This window comes from Symphodus melops (assembly GCF_947650265.1).
Source record: "Symphodus melops genome assembly, chromosome: 9".
NCBI classification, from domain to species: Eukaryota; Metazoa; Chordata; class Actinopteri; order Labriformes; family Labridae; genus Symphodus; species Symphodus melops.
The window spans coordinates 21,868,080-21,893,552 of record NC_136699.1 but is presented as its reverse complement, the minus strand read 5'-3'; the positions used below and the strand labels follow the sequence as shown (position 1 = coordinate 21,893,552).

Below are 25,473 nucleotides of genomic sequence, written 5' to 3'. Positions count from 1 at the left end.
TGTCCTCCAAAATTATTGTAAATATGAGATACTTTACTGTTCTGCTTGTGCTCCTTTTCTTCTGTATTATTCTATTGTTTAAATTATTAAGTTGGTGCAGGGCCCTCCCATTACACAGGCAGTATTGGCAAATGCTAGGGGCGCTGGCAGCTGGTGCGCCAAATGAATAAGGAAGAAAAGCTGAAGATAATAAGAAGACAAAGAAGGAAAAATGTTTTTAAATATCACTAAATGTCATTTTATTCAATGTTATTTCTGTGCTATTATTCAGTAAAAACTCTCATTACCGGGAGAGCTTCTCACAGATCCAGAGGGAGGCTGGAGACATTAAGTCCTAGTGGACCATGTTCTCTACCTCCATTGTCGAAGCTGCTGCTCTGGACTGTGGTCACAGAGTGTGTTCCAACGACCGGGGAATCACACTCCTCCCAGCGAAAGTCTATTCCAGGGTAGTGGAGAGGAGGCTCGACCCATTTGTCAAACCTCGGATCCAAGAGGAACAATGCGGTTTTCCTCCCGCCCACGGAACACTGGACCAGCTCTACACTCTCCATTGGGTGCTCGATTGTTCATGGGAGTTTATCCAACCAGTCCACATGTGCTTTGTAGATCTGGAGAAGGCTTTCGACCGTTTCCCCCGTGGCGTCCTGTGGCGAGTGCTTCAAGAGTATGGGGTCTGGGGCCCTTTGCTAAGGGCGGTCCAGTCCCTGAATGACCGGAGCATGAGCCTGGTTCGCATTGCCGACAGTAAGTCAGACCTGTTCCGAGTGCACGTTAGCCTCCCTCGGGGCTGCCCTTTGTCACCGGTTCTGTTCATAACTTTTATAGACAGAATTTCTAGGTGCAGCCAGGGGCTGGAGGGGGTCTGGTTTGGGGACCACAGGATCTTGTCTCTGCTTTTTGTGGATGATGTGGTCTTGGTCTCCATCGAATCTGGACCTCCAGTGGCAGACGAGTTACCAGAACTGAGTAACACTGACAGTGATGATAAATAAAGAAAATCTGAAAACCATACAGCTGTATGTCAGTTTTCTGTGTATGAACATTGTGGTTGGTTGTGGAATTTAGGCATGGGGACGAGCACTCGAGTACACTCCGCTGACTCGATTATTCGAGTTCCAAGTGATTACTCGTGCAACTGTGCAAGCACTGCTTTTGGCTCATACAGTGTTATTCTTGTGACCCAGCTATTTATTTTTGCCTCACTGAATATACTAGCAAGGAAATAATGAACGGGATACAAACGTATGACTTCTCCCCGGGTTGAATTTTAATACACTCGAACCAGATGTCAACAAAAACAATAGGCAGCTACAGCAACTCTCAAGGGACAAATTAGACAGAAAGCAAAAGCACAGCAAACACAAACACAGAACTGTCTGCTACAACTGCGACATGTCAGTCAAGAAAAGTGATGACAAAACAATGAAATGGATGTTCAGTGCAAGATTTGTGGCATTCAAATTCCATACCATAGACATATTAGTTTGATGCTTAAAACACAATTGGAAATCAGCAGAGACAGAAACAGGCAGTCTCATATTAACTAGCCCTGTTAGCACACATCGTTAGCCTGCTAATAACCAAAACGGTAACTGGAGATATACTTCCATTAAGTTTTATTGAAAGAGCTTCAGAGACATCTGGGTGTTTGTCGAGCTGGAGTACAAGCTACCATCACGGAGAACAACAGGTACAAGGCTGTTTTTTGAGAGTGTTAAGCAACACAGCACGAAGTACATCACGCTGCAGCCTACGCTGATGTTGTGACATTGCTTTCTTTACATTTATCTTTAAATATTGTATGTTTGTCATTTTACAGAAATAAAAGGCATTTTACTGGGTGTTTATGTCATTTTACAGGCATAAAAAATGTTGCGTCTGACGCAAGATTTTTTTTATGTTAAAAAATAATAATCTGCAAGGACTCAAGTACCCTTTCATTAGGTAATCCAAGCAGTCGAGTACAGAGATAACAGTAAATTGCCATCCCAAGTGGAATTGGTTGCTTTTCTGGATCCTCCAAGAGGCAGCGAGGCTGGTGCAGGCTTCTGCTTCTGCTGTGACACCTTCACTTTTTGCATCAGAGCAGGTGGAGGTGAATAGCTGACTGTCTATATCCAACAATAGATTTGTCTAAAAAAATTCTGCAGAAAGCTGAAATGCTGGCCTCACTAAAAGTAGAGACATTAGAGCAGTGTTTTTCAACCTTTTCTGAGCCAAGGAACACAACACAACACAAATCTCACGGCACACCACCAGTCGATAATGTTAAAAAAATGAAACTATGTAGCCCATATTAACAATATAAAGTAATTCTTGTGTTTATTTGGTATCAAATAAACACAAATAAAAATATTTCTACTCACTCAGTGTGAAACCTGGGCTTGTTTGGATGAACACAAAGTTGATATCCTGGCAGGAATTGAAGAAAGACACACACGAAGCTCTTCCTCAGCAGCTCTCAGTCTCTCTCTGTTTTTAGTTTTTATAGCAGTGAAGCTTGAAAAGCTCACCTCACACAGATATGTCGTGGAAAATGGGAGCAATGTCAAAATAGCTTTGTTTGCCAGAATAGGGAACTCCTTGGCAGTAGCCAACCAAAAACTGTCCAAAGGTAGATCTGCAAAGCTTAGCTTTAAACCACGATTTTGTCTCAGTTCAGTTAGGTCCTCCTGCTCCTGTAAAGTCATGTCCTTTCCAACAACTGATGCTGAGCTATAAGGGTCCCTAACCCAGTCAAGGCATTCAGTGAAGGCTGAAGAGAAATAAAATGACATCTTCTCCTCAAACGTTTTCAAACGTTTAACTATTATCTCACACAATGCAGCAGTGTTAACATCTTGCCATTTCTTGGTGAGTGGAAACATTTCAAGGTTGCCAGTTTCCACATGTTGCCAGAGGTGCACATTTGAACGGAATCCATTTATTTTATCTGTACTTGTAAGCAGGTTTTCATTTCGGCCTTGCATTCGTGTGTTCAGTTCATTCAGGTGATGAAAAATATCTGCCAGGTATGCCAGCCCTGCACACCACTCATCACTTGCAAGCAGTTTTGCGTCGTCGGACCTCTCATTTGTCAGAAAAACTTTAAGTTCCTCCCGCAGCTTCTGCAACGTGGTGGCTAGCTTTAAGGGCTCTCTCATTTACCTTTGTGGTTTTTCTCATGAAAGTTGCCTGTTTCTCCGTGTGTTCACGCAGGCGAACAAAATAGTCCACGTTCTTGTTTTGAAGCGAAGGGTGTTTCGTTTGGAGATGGCGTTTAAGCTTATTTGGGACCATAGAACTGTTGGATAGCTTTTCACCACACACCAAGCACAGCGGAGTTTGTGCCGTTGTATCTCCGGTGTAAGTAAATCCAAATGAAAGATAGCTTTCGCTGTATTGCCTCAAAACTTTGCTCGAGCTCACAGTCTTTGCTTTCTTTTGACCTCCCCTTATACTAGGGCCTTCATCTGGGTCCGAATTTTGTCCAGGGTCCAGTTCGGAGTGAGCATTTTTCTTTTTCAAAAACTTCTCCATCACTGTTACCGTATATTCTCGCTAGCCATAATGTTACTGTCACCGCCACCTGTCGCATCAATGCGTCACTAATTCTCTTGTCTCGGAGTACAATGCAATTATCTACCTGCTGCCACCTACTGATATGGAAGAGTATTACATGATAACTGCCAGGCTCTTGACAGCACAGACACTCGACTTCTTTTTTAGACCAATTAGGTGAAATTTGATCATTTCCCACAACACACCTGACAATATCTCGCGACACACTAGTGTGCCGCGGAGCACTGGTTGAAAAACACTGCATTAGAGCACTAAAAGTCCCATCCATGTACTTATCCTCTCTTTTTCTTACAACTTTCATCATTGGTGATTCCGTCACCAGAAACTTATTTTTTTATTCCACAACACAGACTTCCCAGTGCCACTGTCCTAGTCGCCCTCTGCAATCTGAGAACACCAAAGATGGTTTAAAAAACCAATGCCAACTTCTAATCCTGTTAATTACTCATCTTCTACTACTACCATTGCCTGTGGTGTACCCTGAGGTTTAGTTAAAAAGCAGTCTTGTTCAAAGTTCACACTTGAAAAGAGCTAGCTCTCAGTTTAATTTAGCTAATCAAAATGAATAAGTATGTTTGAAGTAAACAGTTTAACATTTTAAACTAAGTGCACAGTAAAAAAAAAAAAAAACCTAACCATCTTGTTAAGAAGGATCTTGGTGCTTGATCTGCTAATATTAAGCCAGCAGGCAGACATTTAGGAGTCATTTTTAATTCATGCCTTTCCTTTGAAACTTGCATTGATTAAGTGTTTATTAACACATAATTTATCTTGAAGTGATACAAAGGCAGAAATGTTTACCTGATCAATGGACATGCGTTCATGCATCTCCCTACAGTTACCAGTCACACTCGGCAGACAGTACTTTTTTCAATCTAGACGTGTGTTGCTGTTTGTGCTGGTGAATTTCGACAGCTTTTTCAGACTGATTTGCATAGAAGGGGGCACCTTGTTTATGGAGTGATTACACCCCCACCGCCACCCTCGATTGACTGCATAATAGCCTATTTAAATACAAGCTTTCATGGACAGGATCTCAAGGAGCAGCCGGGAGGAGGGTTTCCATTTTGGGGACCTTAAAATTCTGTCTCAGATGACATGGTTTTGTCGGCTTCCTCATGCTGGGACCTCCAGCAGGCACAGAGGCAGTTTGCAGCTAAGTGCAAAGCAGCTCGGATGAGTGTAAGCAACTCCAAGTCGGAGGCCATAGTTCTCTGCCGGAAAACAGTGGATAGCTCTCTCTGGGGGGGAGGGAGTCTTTACCCTAAGTGAAGGAGTTCCAAGTATCTTGGGATCTTGTTCACGAATGAAGGAAGGAAAGAGCGTGAGATCGACAGACAGATTGACCTTGGCATTAGCAGTAATGCAGGCGGTATGCCAGACAGTTGTGGGGAAGAGAGAGCTAGCCTCAAGGGAGAGCACTCGATTTCCTATGCGATCTTCCTACCCTCACCTATGGTCATGAGCTATGAGTAGTGCCTGAAAGAATAAAATTGTGAATATAAGTGGAGGTGGCTGGGCTCAGCTTTAGAGATGGGGTGAGGATCTCGGACATGCTACTGCTCTTTCGCATCAAAAGAAGCCAACTGAGGTGGTCTATCCAACTTAAAGGCATTAGCTGACAAATTCTCCACATTGCAGAACAAATTGAATAAATACTGCAGATATGCTGTACACAGCAAACTCCCTCTATTCAAGCCAAATGTTGGTGAGTAGGTCAATTTCGTTAAGTGCGTGAATTTTTTTGGTTCCTATTCCGATGTATTGGCCAATATATGCCTTTATCTTTCTTGATTCTATCGTCAATCTTTAGAGATAAATATAGATATACACATTTTGCGCTGATCCTTCAAATGAAGCTCTAGCGTAAGTTCAGGAAGGAAGACTTTAAGTGATCCACAATTCAGGTCTTTCTTATTCACTCTACTCACCCTATGTCAGTTTGGGCTGTCTTTTGGTTAATCAGATGTCCTGTCAGCAGACCTCATCTAACCAATGGCAGGGTGTTCACCCCTCATTTCCAGCCTATTATAGTTCAGCTCCCCTTTTAAATATGATTCTTTCTCTATCTTAGTTCCTTCATGCTGGTGTTTGTGCGCTCATGACTAGCAACTTCATCCCATCTGATGTTTAAAGGGTTTCAGAAATTCAGGCTTAAGAGGGACAGGAATTAAACTGTGTATAGTTAATGTGCAATGTTCCAAAAATTGGTTTAACACTATGGAGACGTTGGTACAAAGGTAATAAAATAACTCATGAATACAACACAAGACGAGAATAAATTCATGTCTCTAAATGTTAATGGCTTAGGAAACCCGGTCAAAAGAGCCAAAATTATGACCAAAATCAGAAAAGAAAGGACGAAGATACATTTTCTTCAAGAAACTCGCTCATCCAAATCTGAACATGAGAAACTATATATATAATATAATGTAATAATAATAATATGCCTTTAATAATAATAATAAAGAAATTAAGGATAAAGAAGGAAGCTATATTATAGTTAAAGGAGCAATTGGACAGACAATAATAACATTGGTGAACATATATGCTCCACCTCCGGATTTTTTCAAGGCGTTATTTGATGTAGTGGCAGTTGAAGCAGAAGGTATATGCATATGTGGAGGTGATCTCAATGTAATAATGGACTACAACTTGGACACAACCAGTGTCAAGAGAAATTAGAACTCAATAAGAACTAACAAAGATGGTCAAAACTGCATGGGAGGAAATGGTTTTTTTTTGTGGTTTGACAAGGCCTGCATCCTCAGCAGAAAGACTTTAGTCATTAATCGTCAACACACTCTCTATTCCAGGATTGATTATTTTTTCACGCAAAAAGAAAATAGAGATATGATAAAAGGATGTCAAATTGGATTAGCAGATGTTTCTGATCATAGTGCAGTTTACCTAAAGATTCACCTGAAATGTCAACAAAGAAATACCATATGGATTGTAAATGTGGGGATACTGAATAACAAGTCAGTTGTTGAGCAAATCAAAGCTGAAATAAATTACTTGGAGGACAATAATAATGGTGAGACAAATCCAGCCATAGTATGGAATGCTTTAAAGGCAGTGATAAGGTGGAAATTGACTGCAATCACTAACTACCTCAAGAAAGAGAGAGACAAAAAGTACAAGATGTACCGAGACAGTTGGAACAAAAACATAAGGAAAAAACTGACCATAAAGTACAACAAGGAATAAAAGAAGTTAGAAAGAAAATACAAGATTTACTTCAGTATGACGCAAAGACAAAAGCAAGATATTTAAAACAAAATGAATATGAAACAGGCCCAAAAGCTGCAAGATTATTAGCTAGACGATTACAAAAACAACAGACTGAAACTCCTGTCATTGAACTGTATGATCCAAAAACAAACCATTTTAGACATGAACCAGCAGAAATTGAGAACCATAGGAAGACTTAAATCAAGTAAGGCTCCTGGAAGTAATGGATTTCCATCAGAGTGGTACAAGAAATTTGCAAATGAATTGTCTCCACTATTAATAACTACTTTTAATTGGATTTTGGCAGGAAATGATGTACCTCCCACCTGGAAGGAAGCCATAATTACAGTACTCCCCAAACCCCCCAAAAATACGGACTACTGTCAAAGCTACAGAGCAACATCAATCTTGAATGTTAATTTTAAGATTTATACATCAATAAGTCAAACAGACTTCAAACATTTATACCAGATCTGATAGATGAAGATCAAACAGGGTTTGTGGGAGGAAGACAGACCCAAGATAATGTCAGAAGGATGTTACACATCTTACACAGAATACATAAAGATAACTTACCTGTAGCTTTGATCAGCCTAGATGCTGAAAAAGCATTTGATAGAGTCAATTGGGAGTTTTTATATTTAACATTTGAGAGGTTTGGATTTTTTAAAAATCTATTAAGTTCATTCAATCCATTTATAATGAACCGACGGCGAGAGTAAAGGTTAATAGTTCTCTTTCTGATAGATTCCAACTTGAGAGAGGAACTAGTCATTGTTACTGTCTCAGCCCGACTCTATTTGCTCTATATATTGAACCTTTAGCCCAAATGATTAGACAAAACTATAACAGGAATAGAATTTAATGGACAAAAACACACAATTAGTCTGTTTTCTGAATATGTCATGATTTCCCTAAAGGACCCTATAAACTAATTTATACCACTTGTGCAAATTCTAGAAAAAATTGGGTTGTACTCTGGATACAAGATCATTGTACTTCAGACTCAAGTTCTCATGTTTAACAGCTCACCAAACCAAAAGATTAAAGAACTCGGAATAAACTGGGAAGCTAGATCATAAATCATAAATTACCTTGGTATAAATATATCCAAAAACGTATCAAAACTGTATCAAAGTAACTATGGACAGAAGGACAGCCATATGAGGAAAGACATTGACAGGTGGTCGTCCTATCCAATGGGAATCTATGATAGGATAAATGTGTTGAAAATGAACATTTTGCCATGTTTAATATATCCATTTCTATCTCTGCCTGTAATATACCACAAACTCAATTCCACAAATAGGACAAGCTTATGTCTCGATTCATTTGGGAGGGTAAAAGACCCAGGAGTCATTACACCACACTTTAGCGGCCTAAAGATAAAGGTGGGATGGCCCTGCTGAAATTAAAGGAATGCTTTAAAGCAGCACAGTTACGTCCACTTGTATATTGGTGTAATTCCGAATATGTTGCTCGATGGAAGGTATTGAAATATCTACATCTAATACCCGATCCAGACAAGTATCGGGGAAAGAGTGATGCCTGTCGAAATAAAGATCATGTAGCTCCATTGACATCATTTAAACTGGACATTTGGACGTGCATTGTCACGATGGATAGGTTTTGATGAGAAATTTAACCTGCTAAAGTTAGAAAAAACAATATGTACACTTATTAAGAAGGGTCAAATTAGACTTTTTCAAGAAGACTTCTTCAAATATCTGCAAAAGAGATTATTATATCAAAGCAATAAAGAAAGATGAAGATGAAATACATCTTATTATCAAGTTACTTATACGGGCATATAGTAAGGCTGTGTCTGACCCGTATTGCTCTTTAATGGAATCGAAAAACGATTCAACGCTATATATCAAGGCTAAATGGGAAAGCGAGCTGAGTGAGGAGTTCCCAGATAATGTTTGGTATGGTTTGTGGAAAATTACTCAAACCACAACACAATCACAGATATGGAGACAATTCAGTTGGAAAAAACGAATTTGATATTTCATCACACCAAATAAAAACAACCATGCTGGAGAATGTGCAACAACATGGATTCAAACCATGCACACATTTATTTGGTATTGCCCCAAGATAAAGCCTTTCTGGGATTACGTTCATACGGCTCTCTGTAACGTGCTGGGTTAGGTAATCTCTCTATTTTGTTTTTCTATACCTGGGACACTTGGAAGGAACTGTACATGCAGGCGACCAATCAAGCTTCTCCTCGCAGAAGCAAAGAAAACCATCACTAAGAACTGGCTAAAGACTGTCATACCAAACCACAGATAGTGGCTGTCAATCATAGACAATATCCGTGTGATGGAAAAGATAACCTATAATTGAAAATTAAGAAAGAACACCAAAGGCTGGGGAAAATGGTTGACATATATACCAAAACAGGGACACAAGCATCATTTACAATAAAATCTGCGTTGTAATAAGTAATCTTCATACGACTGACGGGCTCACAGTATCTGGGACCCTTGTTTGATTGTGCAGTTTGTGTTCTAGGTCATTTGTTTTAGGTCTCCTTTTTCTATGTTGTTCAATTGTTGAAAGCAAAACAAATGAAAATGAAAGTGTTACAAAAAAACTCAAAGATCTTTAAAAACTTGACAGCATATGGCAAGCAAATGCAAATACCTGGTGGTTGGTGGTTACTGAATTTCACCATCCGTTCAATTGCATAAAAAAAGGCTTTTTGTGTTCATTTTACAACTACAGTGGTGCGTAAGTATCAAATGTTAGTTTGTTGGCTTAAAGTTTAGACCAAAATTGTTTTTCCCACTTGACAAGAGGTTTGATATGTTATTTTTCTTTTGCAGTGTGTTGCTACTAAAGTTGTGGTTTCCCATCTCCGCTCAATGAGGGCATGGACGGCCCTAAAACAAGCAGCATCAAGTTACACAATTACATAAATCAATTTATTGTGGAAACAATTAACGCAAGCTGTTTCTGCTGGCAAACGCATCTCAACACAAGCAAATTGGTCAACAGTTTCTAAGTCATGCCAGCAATGAAGCAAGCAATCTTTTGCTGGCAAAGCATCTTTCACAGGCATATTTCTTTTTGCGGCAACACATCTTTACAAGGCATATTGAACTCTGTTGGAAATCTCAACGCTAGCAATCTCTCCGATAGCAAAGTATCTTTCCCAAGAATAACTCCTTCGGCAGCAACACATTGTTCAATGCAAGCAAACTGGTCAGCAGTTGCTAAATCAATGCCAGCAACGCATCTCAACGCAAGCAATCTCTCTGCTGGAACGCACAATTCACGGGTTATAACTGTTCCTGCTGACAATGCACCTCAGTACAAGCAAACTGGGTATAGCTGTTTTAAATCAATGTTGTCTGCATTTCTGCAGGTTTAAGCCATGGAATTCTGTTTATGCTTGATCGGTAGACTACTCATTTGTAATTGCTGTTTGTGGATGTATTTATCAGTGGGCATTTCATTCAACGTGCTCTTGTTGTTTAACTCTTATCCTTTATTTCATTTTTCAGATAATTCCATTTCTTTCATTTAGTCACAGCAGATTCAATCCTGATCGGGAAGTATCAATCTTTCATTTTTGGGGGGACTCTATGGGCTGTGGTGTCTGAAGGGGATTGCTCCCCAATTCTTTTGGAGGAGCTATCCTAATGACACTCAGAATGTCATTCTCCAAACTCATCATCCACCCCATTGAGTCCAAGCACCAAACATTTTCTGTCAAATTACATTTTTTACATTATCATTGTAATAAATCATTTTATTAGATCACTTGTCTCTCCTGATTGAAATACAGCTATCAGTATACACTTGTGGAAAATACACAAAACACAGGTCACTCAACTGAAAAGTAACACACGTCGAGATTGATTATACTTGCTCTCATCCTTAAAGCCAACGACAACCAGAGAGAGATCTGCAAGTGTAATTCAATAAAAGTCAAATTATCCGCTCATTTCTGAGATATTCTCAGAAGATTCAGAAAGGTTGGTAACAATACAAACATGCAACCTTTTGTTTATTTTCTTAACCATCTGCTTCATCTTCACACCCATCCTATAAGAGGAATGGAGTCTATAAGGGATACTTTTTGCGAAACGAACACTTTTAAACTCAAGCGTTCCCAGAAAAAAAGAAAGATAATGAATAAACAAATGTCAAATAATAGCAACGAGCGAACTGTCTCATCAGATAATTATTTATATTAGAGAAATACAATTTCAAGCACAATATAACAAATGTACGCACTTTTCACATGTTGAAAACACAACATTGAAATTCAAGTATTTCCATGGATACAAAGGACCTCTAGGAATCATATATGTAATATTTGAAGCTGTTTTTGGTACGTTTCTATTAGAAAATAAAGATTTCTGGCTGACAAGTAACTAAGTGAAGTTTATCGTTCATCAAAAGTGTGCTTCACCCCTGTGAATGATGATCCACACAAGTACATCAGCTGCAAGTAAAAATCACACTTGCCCACTGCAATGGAATGTGTCTTGTCTAATATTTGAATAAGGCCGGTCCAAGGGGTTATTTTTTGGTAAATAAAAAAACAACAACAACATGATTTGTAAAAAAAAACACAAAAAAAACAGACAGAAATGAATTAGAAAGTGTTTTTTTGTTTTGTTTTAAGCTTATACCTTTGAACAGGTATTTCGCACCCTGCCTTTGAACACAAACTGACACCTAAACATTCTTACCATATTCAAACTCTGATGGCAGAGGCTGCTACAAATTGTCCATCAGTATTAACTAATCCATTCATACATGTTCACACCCTGCCGATGTGGCAGCAGAAGCAACTGGGGTTTAATACTTGGCATGTGACACTTTGGCATGTGGCTGAAGGAGCTCAGGATCGAACCCTCAACGATCCCAAGCTCCCAAGACAAGGAGATGTTTTACCATTGAAGACAAATGAATTTGGTTATCAATACATGAAGAAAAACGTGTATTTTATGCAGAAAACTAAAAAACAAATAAAAAACAGAGGCTGTTTACATATTTGACTCTTATTGTAATTATGACTTGTTCTGTGTTATAGAGAGACACATAAGCTGTGCTTGCTTTGTTGGCATGCAGACATTAAACATATATAAGGGGAGCAGAAAGGCTGAGCAGAAAGAGGGGAGTGTGTGATCTACGTACCAAAGACTGTGCGTGCTGGGACGGATTCTTTATTTATCCAGAAGGACACTTGGGAAAGGATTACTGTCATTATGCAGGGGATATACGTCTGAATCATGAAGTAGCCCATTTTACGTTTCAGGTGGAAGAAGACCGTCATCACCACATATTCACCTGTAGGATCAATCGAAATTAATAACTTTGATTAACAAAGAATATAGGACATCACGTTTTATCTATTTGATCATTATTTATTTATTTATGTAAAGATTTGTTTTTTGGCGTTTTATAACCTTTATTATAGAGTGGAGGACAGTGGATAGGGTAGAAAGGTGAAGGGGAAGGACCGCCACAGGCCTGACCCAAATCCGGGCCGCCCACGGGAGGACTGAGCCTCGATGGGGACGCATGCAGTGCCACTGCACCGCCAGCGTCCCCTATTTGATAATTATTTTTCTTTCAATAAGCCCTCAGAAATGCCTCAACTTATTTAATTGTGAATGTTTTGTTTTAAGAGACTGGATGTTAAGAACCAACTACTTCGAATATCTTCACCGATGCATATGCTCAGTATATTACTTGTGTTTACTACAGAAGATACTGTAGTCATGACACATACCAGGTTTGACAAACAGACAGCGTAGCACCTTTCTTTTAAAAAGGGAGCAGGTATTATTCCTACACTTTTTACAATTAATCTGTAATATAAAGTATAGGTTAATCGAGTGACACCAAAAAGGTATCGCTTTATTGTTAAAGTCCTCACAATGTCTTAATCAATACCTCAAACCCCCTGGCAAAAGTGTTTCAAAAGTACAGGCCACTTTTAGGTTGAAGCCCATCTGTGAGAGGCTCAGGTGGTGACATCTTAAAACCACCTCTGAAACCTGGATTTTTAAAACATTTCGGACTTTATTTTTTATTTATTTTTCATACTTGATGCTCTTTTCTAACTTTTATATTTATACTACTAAGTTGAAGTAATCTCATACCAAAGATTCTTTCAGGATCAAAACATTTCCATCTTGTTGGCTTAGAAACTGTTCATAGACTTTTAAGGGTAGAATAGGCAATTTATTGTCATTGTCTAAAAGATCATACTGAAACTTTGTTTTCAGCAATCCCATACAGCAGCCTCAAAAGATCTGTTAAAAAATTATTGATACATTTATTGAGTCATTGATACAAAAATTATTGATACATTTACTTAGCTATGTACATTTAGAAATAATTGTGCTACATTTCCTGAATTTCCCTCGGGATCAATAAAGTATCTATCTATCTATCTATCTATCTATCTATCTATCTATCTATCTATCTATCTATCATTGAGCGATTAGAGAAAAAGCCATATAGTCAGTTGAAAAGAATAAACGGTTACAGCACAGTGACTAAATTTACAATTAAATTAATATTTTTATTGCAGTGACTCAAAGAGTAAAATGTATTGTGTATTTCCTGAATTAATAAATAGTGATGGTACACCTTTGGAAGAAGCTTTTTTGATAAGATGTGATGTGTTCAGGCTCCAGCTAAGGTACTTTGAGAAGTGCTGTCATTGGTATTTAAAGCTTGTGACATTCTCCACATCTTCCTCATTTATGCACACTCTTTTTTTGTTTGTTTTTATTTTGTTTCCAGAAGTCCATTATTATTTCATTGGCTTTCTTAGTCTTGAGGTGCAGGTTGTTGTTTTTATACCATACAGAGAATAGTTGGACCTCATTGTTGTTGGAGATCAGACATACAATGGTGCTGTCTACAAATGTCTACAAACAGAAAGATCCAGCTCGAGGGTCCCGAGTCATTCCGGCAATATCACCGCCTGGATCCGGAAGCCAAATGTCAGCCAGGCGGTCTTCCAAAATAGCATCTGAAACTATTTCTGAAACTACTTCGTTGCCAACTGGCAGCACTTCACCGGGGGTTGCTTTATCTTGACATAATGTTTATGGGGAGAACACATTTTCAATGCCAGATCTTTCTGAGTAGGTTTGCATAAACCTTTTGGCCGGCCCTTCTTTGCGCCACGACCTGGCCCATGTCTTCCCGACCCTCGAACAGCGGCAACACCAATGCCTCAAAAACAAAAGGAAAAGCAGCATCTCCTCTAGTTCTGTCTCGCTGTCCTCCATTGTTTCAACCTGACAGGGGGCTGCCATCTTGACAAAATGTTTATGCAGAAGACACGTTTTGATTGGTCACTTGGAATTTTGCCCTCAGCACATAGCTCAAATAGCGCGAAAAATATCAAAACCGGTTTAATTTTCACCTCAAGGACTCCTGCGGCAGAAAACTCGTGAAAAATCAGGCAAACACGCCAAGTTATCTGCTGAGCAAATGGCTTCAAAAGACTTGTAGCTCAACAAGTAGCTCCCGTGTGCCGTAGCCTTTAGCATAGCTGCCTTTCTAGTTTGCCTTCCTCGCTTTTTTCTCCTCATGCACTGGGAATGGGCTAAATCATTCAGGATATCATGATCTTACTGCCAGCATCGTCTATACATTTCGGCATCTTGGTCTCGAGTTTCTCTTAACTATATATTAAACTAATTTTCTAATGTATGTATTCTATAAAAACCCTTTTCTATGTAATTTTATTTTTATTGTTATTAATTGTTATTTTACTGTCTAACTGTTTTCATTTTTGTTCTACTGTCAGCTTGTTATTCACACACAACACTTCCACCCAGCTTGTTTTAGCCTGCATTCTGAAATTACTTTAATGTCTTTTTATATTTAAGGTACAAAACAAAATTAGTCAAGAACAGCCTGTTAAATGCTGCATGAAGATCATGTCAGCACAATTTATTCATCGTTAAATATTTTTCTCATTTTATTTATGAATAGATACATTGCATTGAAATGGAGCTGTAGCATTTTTTATACTTACTTTTAAGTTGGGGTAACAAAGATGCAAATTATGGTGGACAGAGGCTGGAGCTCACCTTCACTGGCCAAAAGGTCTCACCTGTGATGGATTTAATGGTTTCACTGGAGACAGTCTGGCCAATGAGATCATACTGAACAAGGCTGGATGACTCAAGAGGGACTTCCACTGAATGCTTTGGCCCCTTGGTCCAAGTATAGATCATCTCAGTTATAGGATATGCATCTGTGGGAAGAAGACTCACAATATGTAGGAATTTGGTGCCTATTGGCATCCACCAGAGGTCTCTGCATCCAACCAGACTGTCGCAAGACACATCTAGTGCTGTTATGCCTACCCCTCTTAGACAACTTGCATCTTTAGACAAAGTGAGGAAGCCAGAAAACATGTGAGAAGCCAAGCAACCTACATTAACATTAACTTACACTAACTTAGGTTGGAAAACTTTCTTCATCTGGAAAAGCTGCTAAACATGAGACACTGATAACGATATATCATAACATTGCGTCAATCACTGTTGTAACTAATATTTGCAAGGGGAAAACACTACGTTCACACTCTTTTTCTTTTTCGAGTTTCATCGGTTACTGTCCTCTTCCTCTTGGCCTGAGTCACATTATCAAACACTACCAAGACAGGCTATAACTGGCTTCTTTTTAAAACTGTAATCTGGTGTGTGAAATAGTCCCATAAAGCCTTACATACCTCTAACATGGCATGGCCCACTGCAAAAGATACATAGTGCATTAAACAGGCAATTGGGCCGCTCTGTGGGCATAGGAAACAAACCATTCTTCCTGTTGACAGTATAATATTAAATCACCATTGAAACTAAAAAGTTAAGGTGGGAAAGCTACATCTTGTTGCTTTAACTGTCAACATCTGTGACCTATTCATAAGCTGGTGAATGACATAGTTATCAATTGTGTTTGGTACAGAGTTCTAATTATAGTGGTGGCTGACTGGAGTGGGTATTACTACTAGTCTACTAAGAGAGCTTGTGTTACAGTTTATATTCATATACACTACCAGCCAAATGTTTGGACACAGTTTCAACTTAGCTCTAAGATGAAACTTTGGAGCATTATCCTTTTGAGATTTTGAAATCAACAAATAAACATACTTTAAAGTGTACTCGTAGAAGTGCGCATGGACGTTTTTCCAACAATAAGTGGATTTTTTTGGGAAAGCAAATACTTGCAATGGATTCAAAATCCAGTAAAACCCAAAGTTTTGACCCCTCACAAGCTACTGAAGGCAGAGGCTAACATTTTCAATCTTTCACCAATAAGGTTCTGAGCAACTCTCAATGATTTTCCTACAGGAGTTGAATTTAAATATCTTATGTTATAAGACACTTTTATGAAGACATTTCTTAGAATTTATTCCCAGAATTTTGCAATATTCCCTGACTGTATTTATATGGTAATGGTCAAAAGGGCTGATACAGACAACGATTAATTTGCCATTTATCCATCAGTCACATGCCTTTCAAACCATAGGGGGTGATCTATAAAAATCAACTGTGATCCGTTTACGGCTTCATCTTTACATTCAGTCTCACATGCACACAAAACTTACAGCTTCCAAACTTGAGGGGGCATGAATGACCATCCATTGGAAAGTCCACGAGCTTCATGGGACACTCTGCACTTATAGTCAACCTGTTACAATACAATGAAGACATGCTCATTTAGGGACCAAATGAAACAGCTACACACACACATACGCATCAAGTTTGTGCTATGACCAGAAACAGCAATGTCAAACTGTTCTTACCATTTCCTAATAAGAAAAACAAGTGATAGCTATTTAATGTCCTGAATAACAAACTGTGTGTAAACTTGTACTAGACCAAAGATACAGTGGATTCTTAAACAACATGAATAAATGTCAGTATTGTGATAGAAGAACTTGTGAAAACTATGATTTATTACGAAAGTCTATTTCATCTTTTTTTGTAAATATACAACAACACCAAACATAAAATGTGTCTCAAATAAAGAGTCTATTCCATATTTCAAATGAGCATATTTTAAAATATCAGGTCAAAGATATCAGAAGATGTTTTACCAAAAACCTTTTATTTTTAATCAGGTGTTTTTAGAATGTGATTGTCTAAAGTGACATAGTTATAAATGCTGTAGTACCTCATTGTGTACAGAATGGTGCCATTCTTCATGATTCGAAAAAGCTTGTTTGGGGCCGTCATGTTGTGAGCGACCGACCTCTTGCCATTCCTAAAGAAGGTGTCTGGTGTCCATACTTTATTCACCATCAGGTTGTTCAGCCTCAGAATTTCTATGGGCCCCTCATATATCAACCGCTGGTCCACCCACGTCTGTCGAAAGAACACGTCCATTGTGTATTCCTAGGACATTAATATTGAAATGTCAAGAGTATTCAAACTCGGAACTGTGTGAGAAAAAAGTCGTAAGAGAAGAAAGTCTTAAACTTATAAAGTCAATCATTTACAAGATTAAAGACATAAACTTACAAGAAGGAAGATGTTGTTTTTGTCTAAAGTTATATCAGAAGAGCAGCAACCTTTTACAAATATAATGAGCATTGAGCATCTTGTGAAGTTAAACTTTCGTAAAGGTTTTAAAATTAGGAAATACTTCCTTATGTAGTCTCTCGCACACTGACTATTAACTGACCTGCTTTAAAACAACACTTTGACGATGTTTCCAAATATCCAACTATTTGTGTTGGGATTTTACTTACAGTATGCAGATATGAAACCACACATGCCTTTGGAACATCAGCATCACATTGTCATGAGTGTCACAACCCTGAAAAGATACTGCAAGAAACTGGAGCTTATTTGAAGAAGGAATCACACTCACTCGAATAAAAGTGACTGTATCTGGAGGCTTTGAGGGTTCTCCTTTCATCATTTTTATGCAGGCTGATGGCTGCTCTCCTGATACAACCTTTTAAAGTAATAATCGTAACCATAGCCTAATTTAAATTGATTTACACATTTCATACCAAAAAAAGAATTACTTTATTCTTATAAATTTACGACCTTTATCTAAACATTTTAGGGATAACAATTTCTTTAATGTGGCCCTAATACTCCATCGTAAATCTATACTCATAAGAACGAACCATACAGATATACATTCATGAAGACATACAACATTTGCTGGCTTTAGGTACATACCATATCAACATCTGAGACAGGCCCAAAACTAGTCACATAAATGTCGGTCTTTACTTCAGTCACAGAACCTGCTGAATAAAAGACAGAGTAAGTATTTAAATTCACTGATTGTTTCCTGCTTCTAATCCCTCCATCAAAGTCCTGCTTCACAACAACCACAGGTTCTCCTTCAGTTTTTTACAAGCCTATCACAACAAAAAGAAATGTAGTGACTTATCTTAACCAAACTGCTTCAAAGAAGTAAAGATATAATCCTATTATGAGATGGCTGAGGTCAGATAAGATACAGTATGCCTGACCTTCTGCTTATATATGTTAAAGCTGTTTTTGCACGTGTGTTTAAAAATAATGCTGGTGCTAAATATTAAGAGTTTTCTTTTTAACAGACATGTGATGCCAGAAAAACTCATTAGCCATATCTGTACTTTCAGCACTACAACTTTGCATTAACCTTGCAACATATACACGGTTATATAACTGCATTTAATTAAAAACGCAAGTAAGGGCCCCATGGATGGAACAACTGCCAGCCGACAAGAGCGAGTTCTAGTTATAACTTGTGTTCCTGGAAAAAAGCATCCCTCCTCTGTTTACTGGGTGGTCCTCTCTTCATTTGTAAGGTGGGTTTAAATGCCTAAAATAGTCAAATTAGAAGTAGTTAGTAAGACTGATTAAGGATTCTCTCTCCCGAGGTGCATTTGATGCTGAGTGAGTTCATATCTACAGCTTACTTTCTCATTTGATTTGAAAAGTAAAAACCATCACCTCCATGAGACTACTGTTGGTATAGCTCCCATATGGAAAATGCTTGATAGGACTTCCACATAAATGCCTTTTTTTTCCATGCATACCTGCGAATCCAGGTCGCAGCCTGTTGTCATAGCCATTAAGAAGTCGGTCTAAAATAAAAGTAAAATTCTCAGGATAGATCCTTTCGTCCTTCCTTGTCTGTCCAGATATTTCCTTTACACTATAGGAGCACAAAAAAAGAAGAAGAAAAACAAAGAAAAAGAAAGACCGTTAAGATACCATCATTTCAGTGTAGGGTTAGAGCAGGGTTCAACACCAGCGAAAGAGACACGGTGTGACTCACCAAGTCGCCAAACAGAAAAAGTAGAACATAGTCCGAATGTACGAGGGTCTCATCGCTGTCACCGTGTCCTTCTGCTTGTAAGAAAACATCGCTGCATGCCATACTTTAAACCCCCTCACATGTCACCTCGCCAGATGCCCGCGTCTCAGGTAGACGGAGGGCACAGACACAGAGGGCAAAGTAGCGTAGAAACGGAGCAAGTTGAGCGTCTCTTCCGCTCCTGCAGTCTCTCCGCCAGACGCACAGCGCATACATACACGCACAAAGCAGGACAAGCGTGCGCACACACGCACGCACGTGCGCGCGCGCGCACACACACACACACACACACACACACACACACACACACACACAGCCCCGGTCACCTCTCATCCAAATCCGAGCTGCTGATGCTGACGCTACTTGTTCTGTTGGTAATGCTGGTATCCGAGAGAGAGAGAAAAAAAAGCTCGACCTCATTCACTATGCCTCTCTTTGCCACTTTCTCTCTGCCACTCTCAGTCTCTGTTTTTTTCTCTCTTATTCTGACACATAATCCTGCTTAAATTAGGATGCACCATTGCCTATAAATGACTTTAAAAAGGAGGAAGCCAATTGACAGTTCGTTTCTTAACAAGTGATCATGTGGGGTTTCCTGAAAGCATGAACACCCAATACCTTTCAAATCAGACATATAGTCCCATTTATTTCATCCAGCTCTATTTAGATATTATTTGCTCCTTGCATGCCCTTTGACCTGCATCTTATGTCAGTGTCTATCACTCCTGCTGCTTTGTGACAATTACCTCAAGCATATCAAACAATCAGTTTTAGGAATACATAAGTGCCTGTATTAATATTAAAATGGGTCAGTCTTGTCGCAATACGCAATAACACACATACACACAATGGCACACAGGTACTGTAGAGGAACTAGGGCAAGCCACATGCTGCTTCACAGATTTCTCTGCACCTGGGCTAAAGACACTGTGTGTGAGGGAGTGTTAATGACGTTTAAGTACTGGTGATTTTCACATGAACAAGAACTCTGGGTTCCACGACATTGGCGTTGTAAACACACACACACACACACACAAAACACACACACACACACACACACACACACACACAACAACAACAACAACAATACAACACAGGCTGAAACTCGTGTTTAGTTTAAAGGGAATATTGCAAGCTCAAAGTCATGTTTAGAAATGTATAACACAGCTCCAAATCTCCTGCACAGCTGCAATAGAGCAAGGCAGTATGAGGTATGTGAACACTTTTTGTAAAAACTGTCTTATTTGTTCATTTCCTTTTTTTTTTAATTTGAATTAGTTCTAATAAAGGAAGCACTTTGGGCTAACTGTACAAAAGGTTGATAATATTTATTCAAAAGCAGTGAAATGTCAGGAGCAGCTTCATGGAAGTCACATTGGCCTTATTATTCCATGATGACCTTTCTCTGTAAGTCTCTCTTGTGTCTGAATTTTAAATGATGCACTATTATGATTACATACCTCCATAAGTGGCATGGAGGCACTTTGGATCACAACATATATGAATACCTAATTTTTTTTTCATTTCATTCTTTGAGTTTCTCATACCGTTCCTAACACAACTTGTACCAAGATACCTTCCTGCTTTCTAAGCTACTTTGGAGAAGGAAAATGCTTTGATAACCTTGTGTTCAGTGTTAGTGCAGGATTGTGTGCAGTATGATAAAGCGGAAGATAGACATTTTGGGTTTTGACTCTGTTTTAGCTGGTGTGTGTGTTTTGATATTTTTATTGGGAATGGGAGTAGAGAGTCATTACAGTGTCTACTGGAGGATGCTGGTACAAGATGAGAGCCAGAGAGCCCTAATGACATTAACTGCAGCATCAGAGCTTGTCAGGAGCTCCAGTCACTGTGATTGTGACTCCCAAGTCTCTGAATTAATATTTCCGCAATCTTGAAGACTTTCTCAAAGTTACTACCACTGCTCCAAGGAGAATGGATTGAGGAGCAAGGAGGGAAATCAGAGGAGCCATGAATTAGGATACAACAGAGCATCGCCGACTGGCATGCCTCCTTTTTGGATATCACAGCATGCTGCAGCTGATCACACTTCAGTGAAACTTCACAACATCACAAGAGTTTAACAATGGCGATTTATGAGTATTATTGTTATTGTTATTGTAGTTTTGTTGTTGTAATTATATGCAGTTGTTGGTGTTTAAAAGAAAAAAAGGAAAAAAAAAGAGAAAAACAATGAGGGGAAAGCCAACCTTACAAAAAGACACTTAGGGGTGCCTTGAAAAAGTCTGTTCTATTTTGGTATTAAAATCAAAAGGATCGCAAACAACTTCTTCAATATTATTAAACAAATATTTTTTGATGACCATGTCATTCCCAAGCTTATCGAGTAGGAGTTCATCAATGACAAACACTTATCACTATGGTCGTGTCCAACAAGTTTTGAAAGCCGTTCATTGATGAGTGGTGGATATGATAAGTGTTTGATAGTATTCAATAACTCTTATTGTTCCTCAGAAGTCCTAACGTTATCTATGTTTAAACAATAGGTCAAACACAGATTACCAATAAAAATGAAATAAATAAATCATTTCAACTTCTAATAAAGTGTTGTAAGGGTAGAAATTGTCCCTATAGTTTTTAGCAGGACACAGTAATAGTAGTAATAGTAGTATAATAGATACAGCAACAAACAGCCTTGTTGACGGCATCATGCTGTGCTAAATCCTCAATATCCTCCAAAGCAGTCAGACTTTAAAAAAAGATGACCTGCAATTTACTCTGCCCAATATCTTTTGCAATCCTGTGAACTATTCTAAAAACTGTATTCTTTGGCATGTCAAATGTCCAGGCTGTCACCTGTGGCCTATACTACGAAGCAGGATTTGAGCTTAGCGAGGTAACTTCAGGGTTAACCCTGGGTTTTCAGTCCTACAAGGGTCGATTAATTTTTACCTGGGTGTCACAATTACCAAACCACAGGAAGTTGGATCCACAAGCACGACTCCAAACAGTCTTTTGATTAAACAAAAAGGAAGTCTTTACTTTCAGAGCAGATAATCCAAATACAGAAACAAAGGCTTGTACGCTTCACACGCAGGTTAAAGACGAACTGGCACTGAGGAAAGAAAAGCAACAGACTAAATACTCAGGTGAGGGGAAGACAAATGAGACACAGCTGGGAACAATCAGGGCGGGGCAGATAATCAGTAGACACATGAGGGCAGGAAGTGAAGGATCTGAAATGAGAGGAGAGGTTAGTGACACAAAACAGGAAGTAACAAAATGTAGAAAATAAAATATAAAACTAGGACACAGAGCTTGACATGACACTGGGTACATCACCATGGTAACTTATGCTGCACACCTAACATGCTATGGAGATAAGAGATCAAACTTTGAAAATCTCCGCCCACTGACCAGTCAGATCTTTTGATCGTGGAGCTCCCAGAGCTGATCGAGAGGGGGGAGGACACTTCATGTGTCCCGCATGATTTTACTTTAGGCTACAGTCCGTTTAGTTAATGATTATTTTACACTAGTGTCCTTCAACATAGACTGAAAAAAGCAATGTAACATTTTAGTTGAAGATGTACAATTACGAATATTTTTGTAAATATAATGTTTGTACATATGACAATCTGCTGACAGCAGACGTGGAGATTAATAGGTTAAACGCTAACTCCACCCCTTTTATGTGAGCGCTCTCTTGGCAACCCTGGGTTGACAGATCAGGTTAATAACCAGTTTGTAGGACTAATAATCATGATCTCTTATGTCAGGGTTAGTGAAGCGAGATCACCCAAAGAGACCCTGGATATGTTGAACTTGCTTCGTAGTACAGGCCCCTTGTATGATACACCATGGGCCAACCAAAAAACAGACATCAGTTATTCTAAATGGTGTCCCCAGCCATAAACCCTCTTTTTGTGATGAATCAGTTCAGTTTTTGTTTCTGTTGTTGGGTGTTTGCGTTTGTTCTCCTTTTCCCCTACCTTTTGTGTTTCCTGTCTCTTGCAGGTATGTGAGTGGCTGGCTTTTCCACTTAGGAGACGAGGCACACCTGACTCCAATCAGTGATCATCTCCTCTATAAGAACCTGGTCCTCTCTCCACTACTCAGATGCTAGATAATTCTGTCACATTCGGGAGAGTCGCCGCATGTTTCCTGTTTACGACGCTACGTAGACCAGTTGGATATTTTTGTGCTCTAAGTTATGCGTTTGTACTGACCTGTGTTCTCCTGTTCTCTGGTGTGCCTGTTTACTTCAGTTTTTCTCGCTGGAGCTTCCTCTGTGACATCGCGGAGTGTTTTCGGGCCAGCCAGCTCCCTGCCTTCACTGCCTGCTGGTTTTTGGTGTTTGAACATTAAACTAGTGTTGAACTTTTTAAGTCCAGTGCCAGTCTCTGTATTTGTGGGTCCAACTAACTGAAGATCTAACACTTTTAATCTAAAGTGGTTAGGAGGCCTTTGAAAGCCTGCTGTGTCATTCTAAGATCAACCTTCGTATCTTGCTCAGCATCCAAGTAAAGCCTCGCATATGGGGTGTGCTGAAATGACTACTAAAAGAAAAAAAAAGACATTAATAGAGACTTCAGTAAAGATGACAGAGACATCAAATCTAGTATACAGTAGGTGTCATTGATATCTTTTTATTTTTGTGGTTAAGATGTATTGACAAAAACAAATAAACTGAGTACAATAACAACTTGACAATTACCTATCGTCCAGACTGCAGGAGTCTAGATAGCAGTCCGTCTCTTAAGCGCCTTGGCAGTGAGGAAAGTAAAAAATATTACTATAATGAGCCCTGCAGCATCATGTGCTCAATAGATGTCAATTAAGTCCGGACAAAGGGTTAAGTCCTCCTTAGTAGACAGAAAATTTCAATATGGATGCTAAATTCCTGGTTTTGTACAGTATGGTTTGAATGCATCCTTTTAGGAAATTATATTCGAAGTTATATTCGAGCACCTATATAATGCTGTGTGAAATTAAATTTAAAACGAAACTTTGTGTGCAGCTCCAAATCAAAAAAAAAAAAAAAGGATGGATGTTGCATGGTGTTCATGTAATGTGAAGTTTTTGTATTATTTAGTGAGCCATCATGCAAATCACATCTGAGTTGGAGTGTCAATAACATGAGGTGGGTTAATGACACCACTTCCACACTGCATGAATCAGACAAAGTAGGAATAAATAACAGCCTACTGTGCATGCCTACTGAACATTAGGTCCTCACAGTATTCAGCAAAGATAGGAGAGGACTGGTACTGTCAGATCCAAATTACGCTCTGTTTCTTCCCTTCTGTGTCAGTTCATTGTCAGATGAACAGGCTTCTATTTTCCTGTGGGGTTTTTTTCCCTCATGGCCATTTGTTTGGAACTAAAAAAGTAAGCTTTTGTTTATTGGATCATTTGTTTAACAAATATTTTTGGTTAGTTCTGCACAATGGTCAAGTTTTTATTTTAATGTTTAGACATTTCTAACACAAACGACTAATGTGTGTAAGTGTTTTCATATTTCAAACATATTCCGCGCTGAACTTTCCCATTAATAGATAAACAGTGTATGTCTTAATTTTAATTTGGACTTCATGAAAAATAATGTAATTGCTTGTTTTCTATCATCATATCTAACTCTCTGCTGCCAATAAGGAAAAATTCCTATCCTCAGGATGAGCCGCACCATTTCTTCTAGTGGAGGACTTAAGGGCACCAGTTTGCTTCTGCTCTGCTGCCTCTACACAGAAACCCTGCCCCCCACCAGCAATGGCAGATGTAGCCCTATACTTAGCAAATTGTTATTCTGTGCCTCAACAATTGCAGCAGAAACAGGTTGACACTAGATAAAACCTCCTTTGTTGACACACATTTCGTTTTTGTTAATGCCTTAAACATGAAGTCCTCAGACTCATTTGCCATTTGAAAAGGTAAAAAAAAAGTACAATCAAATAAAGCAAGCATCATATATAATGTTCAATTATTTGCATAAACTAAATAGGTAATTGTTAAACCCTGCAGATTACAAAGAAAATTCTTCCTTACAAATTTTGCAGGGACTTTAAATCATCGTGATAGAGACAGACTGTTGCAGCACCCTTCAGGCGTTTTAGCAACAGCCTGCAGCATACACATTTCCAGCTGTTAGAGAAGTCGACAGGGAAATAGGAGTGCTCTCCACCCAGAAGATTAAGCTAATGTATTCAGCTGCTCTGAAGGGATGGAAATCCCTAATATGCAAGCTTCATCCTTAAACTGGCCCTGTCACTCTAATGTTTTCCTTAAGAAGTCTAGGAGAACTATATACTGTTTGTTACAAATAATAAACATTGAAATAGAGGGCATCATTAAACATCTCCATAATGAGAAGATGGTTTGAGTTGGAAA

General features: G+C 38.9%; 1 protein-coding gene across 5 annotated transcripts in view; it reads right to left on the bottom strand.

Annotated features, from left to right (window-relative positions):
• The window catches only part of gabra4 (gamma-aminobutyric acid type A receptor subunit alpha4), a 28,051-nt gene extending 8,573 nt beyond the window's left edge, over window positions 1-19,478 (bottom strand). For 3 of the 5 annotated variants that reach the window (XM_079351971.1, XM_079351975.1, XM_079351973.1), the window contains exons 1-7: window positions 19,087-19,478; window positions 18,845-18,963; window positions 17,994-18,064; window positions 16,975-17,195; window positions 16,406-16,488; window positions 14,906-15,049; window positions 11,959-12,111 (exon numbers count right to left, since the gene is read on the bottom strand). In XM_079351971.1, coding sequence (XP_079208097.1) covers window positions 11,959-12,111; window positions 14,906-15,049; window positions 16,406-16,488; window positions 16,975-17,195; window positions 17,994-18,064; window positions 18,845-18,963; window positions 19,087-19,175 — 880 coding nt within the window. In that variant the 5' untranslated portion in view covers window positions 19,176-19,478. The remainder of the gene's footprint in view (window positions 1-11,958; window positions 12,112-14,905; window positions 15,050-16,405; window positions 16,489-16,974; window positions 17,196-17,993; window positions 18,065-18,844; window positions 18,964-19,086) is intronic. The other 2 variants (XM_079351972.1, XM_079351974.1) reach the window with 1 other exon arrangement.
• Between the last annotated feature and the right edge of the window lie 5,995 nt (window positions 19,479-25,473).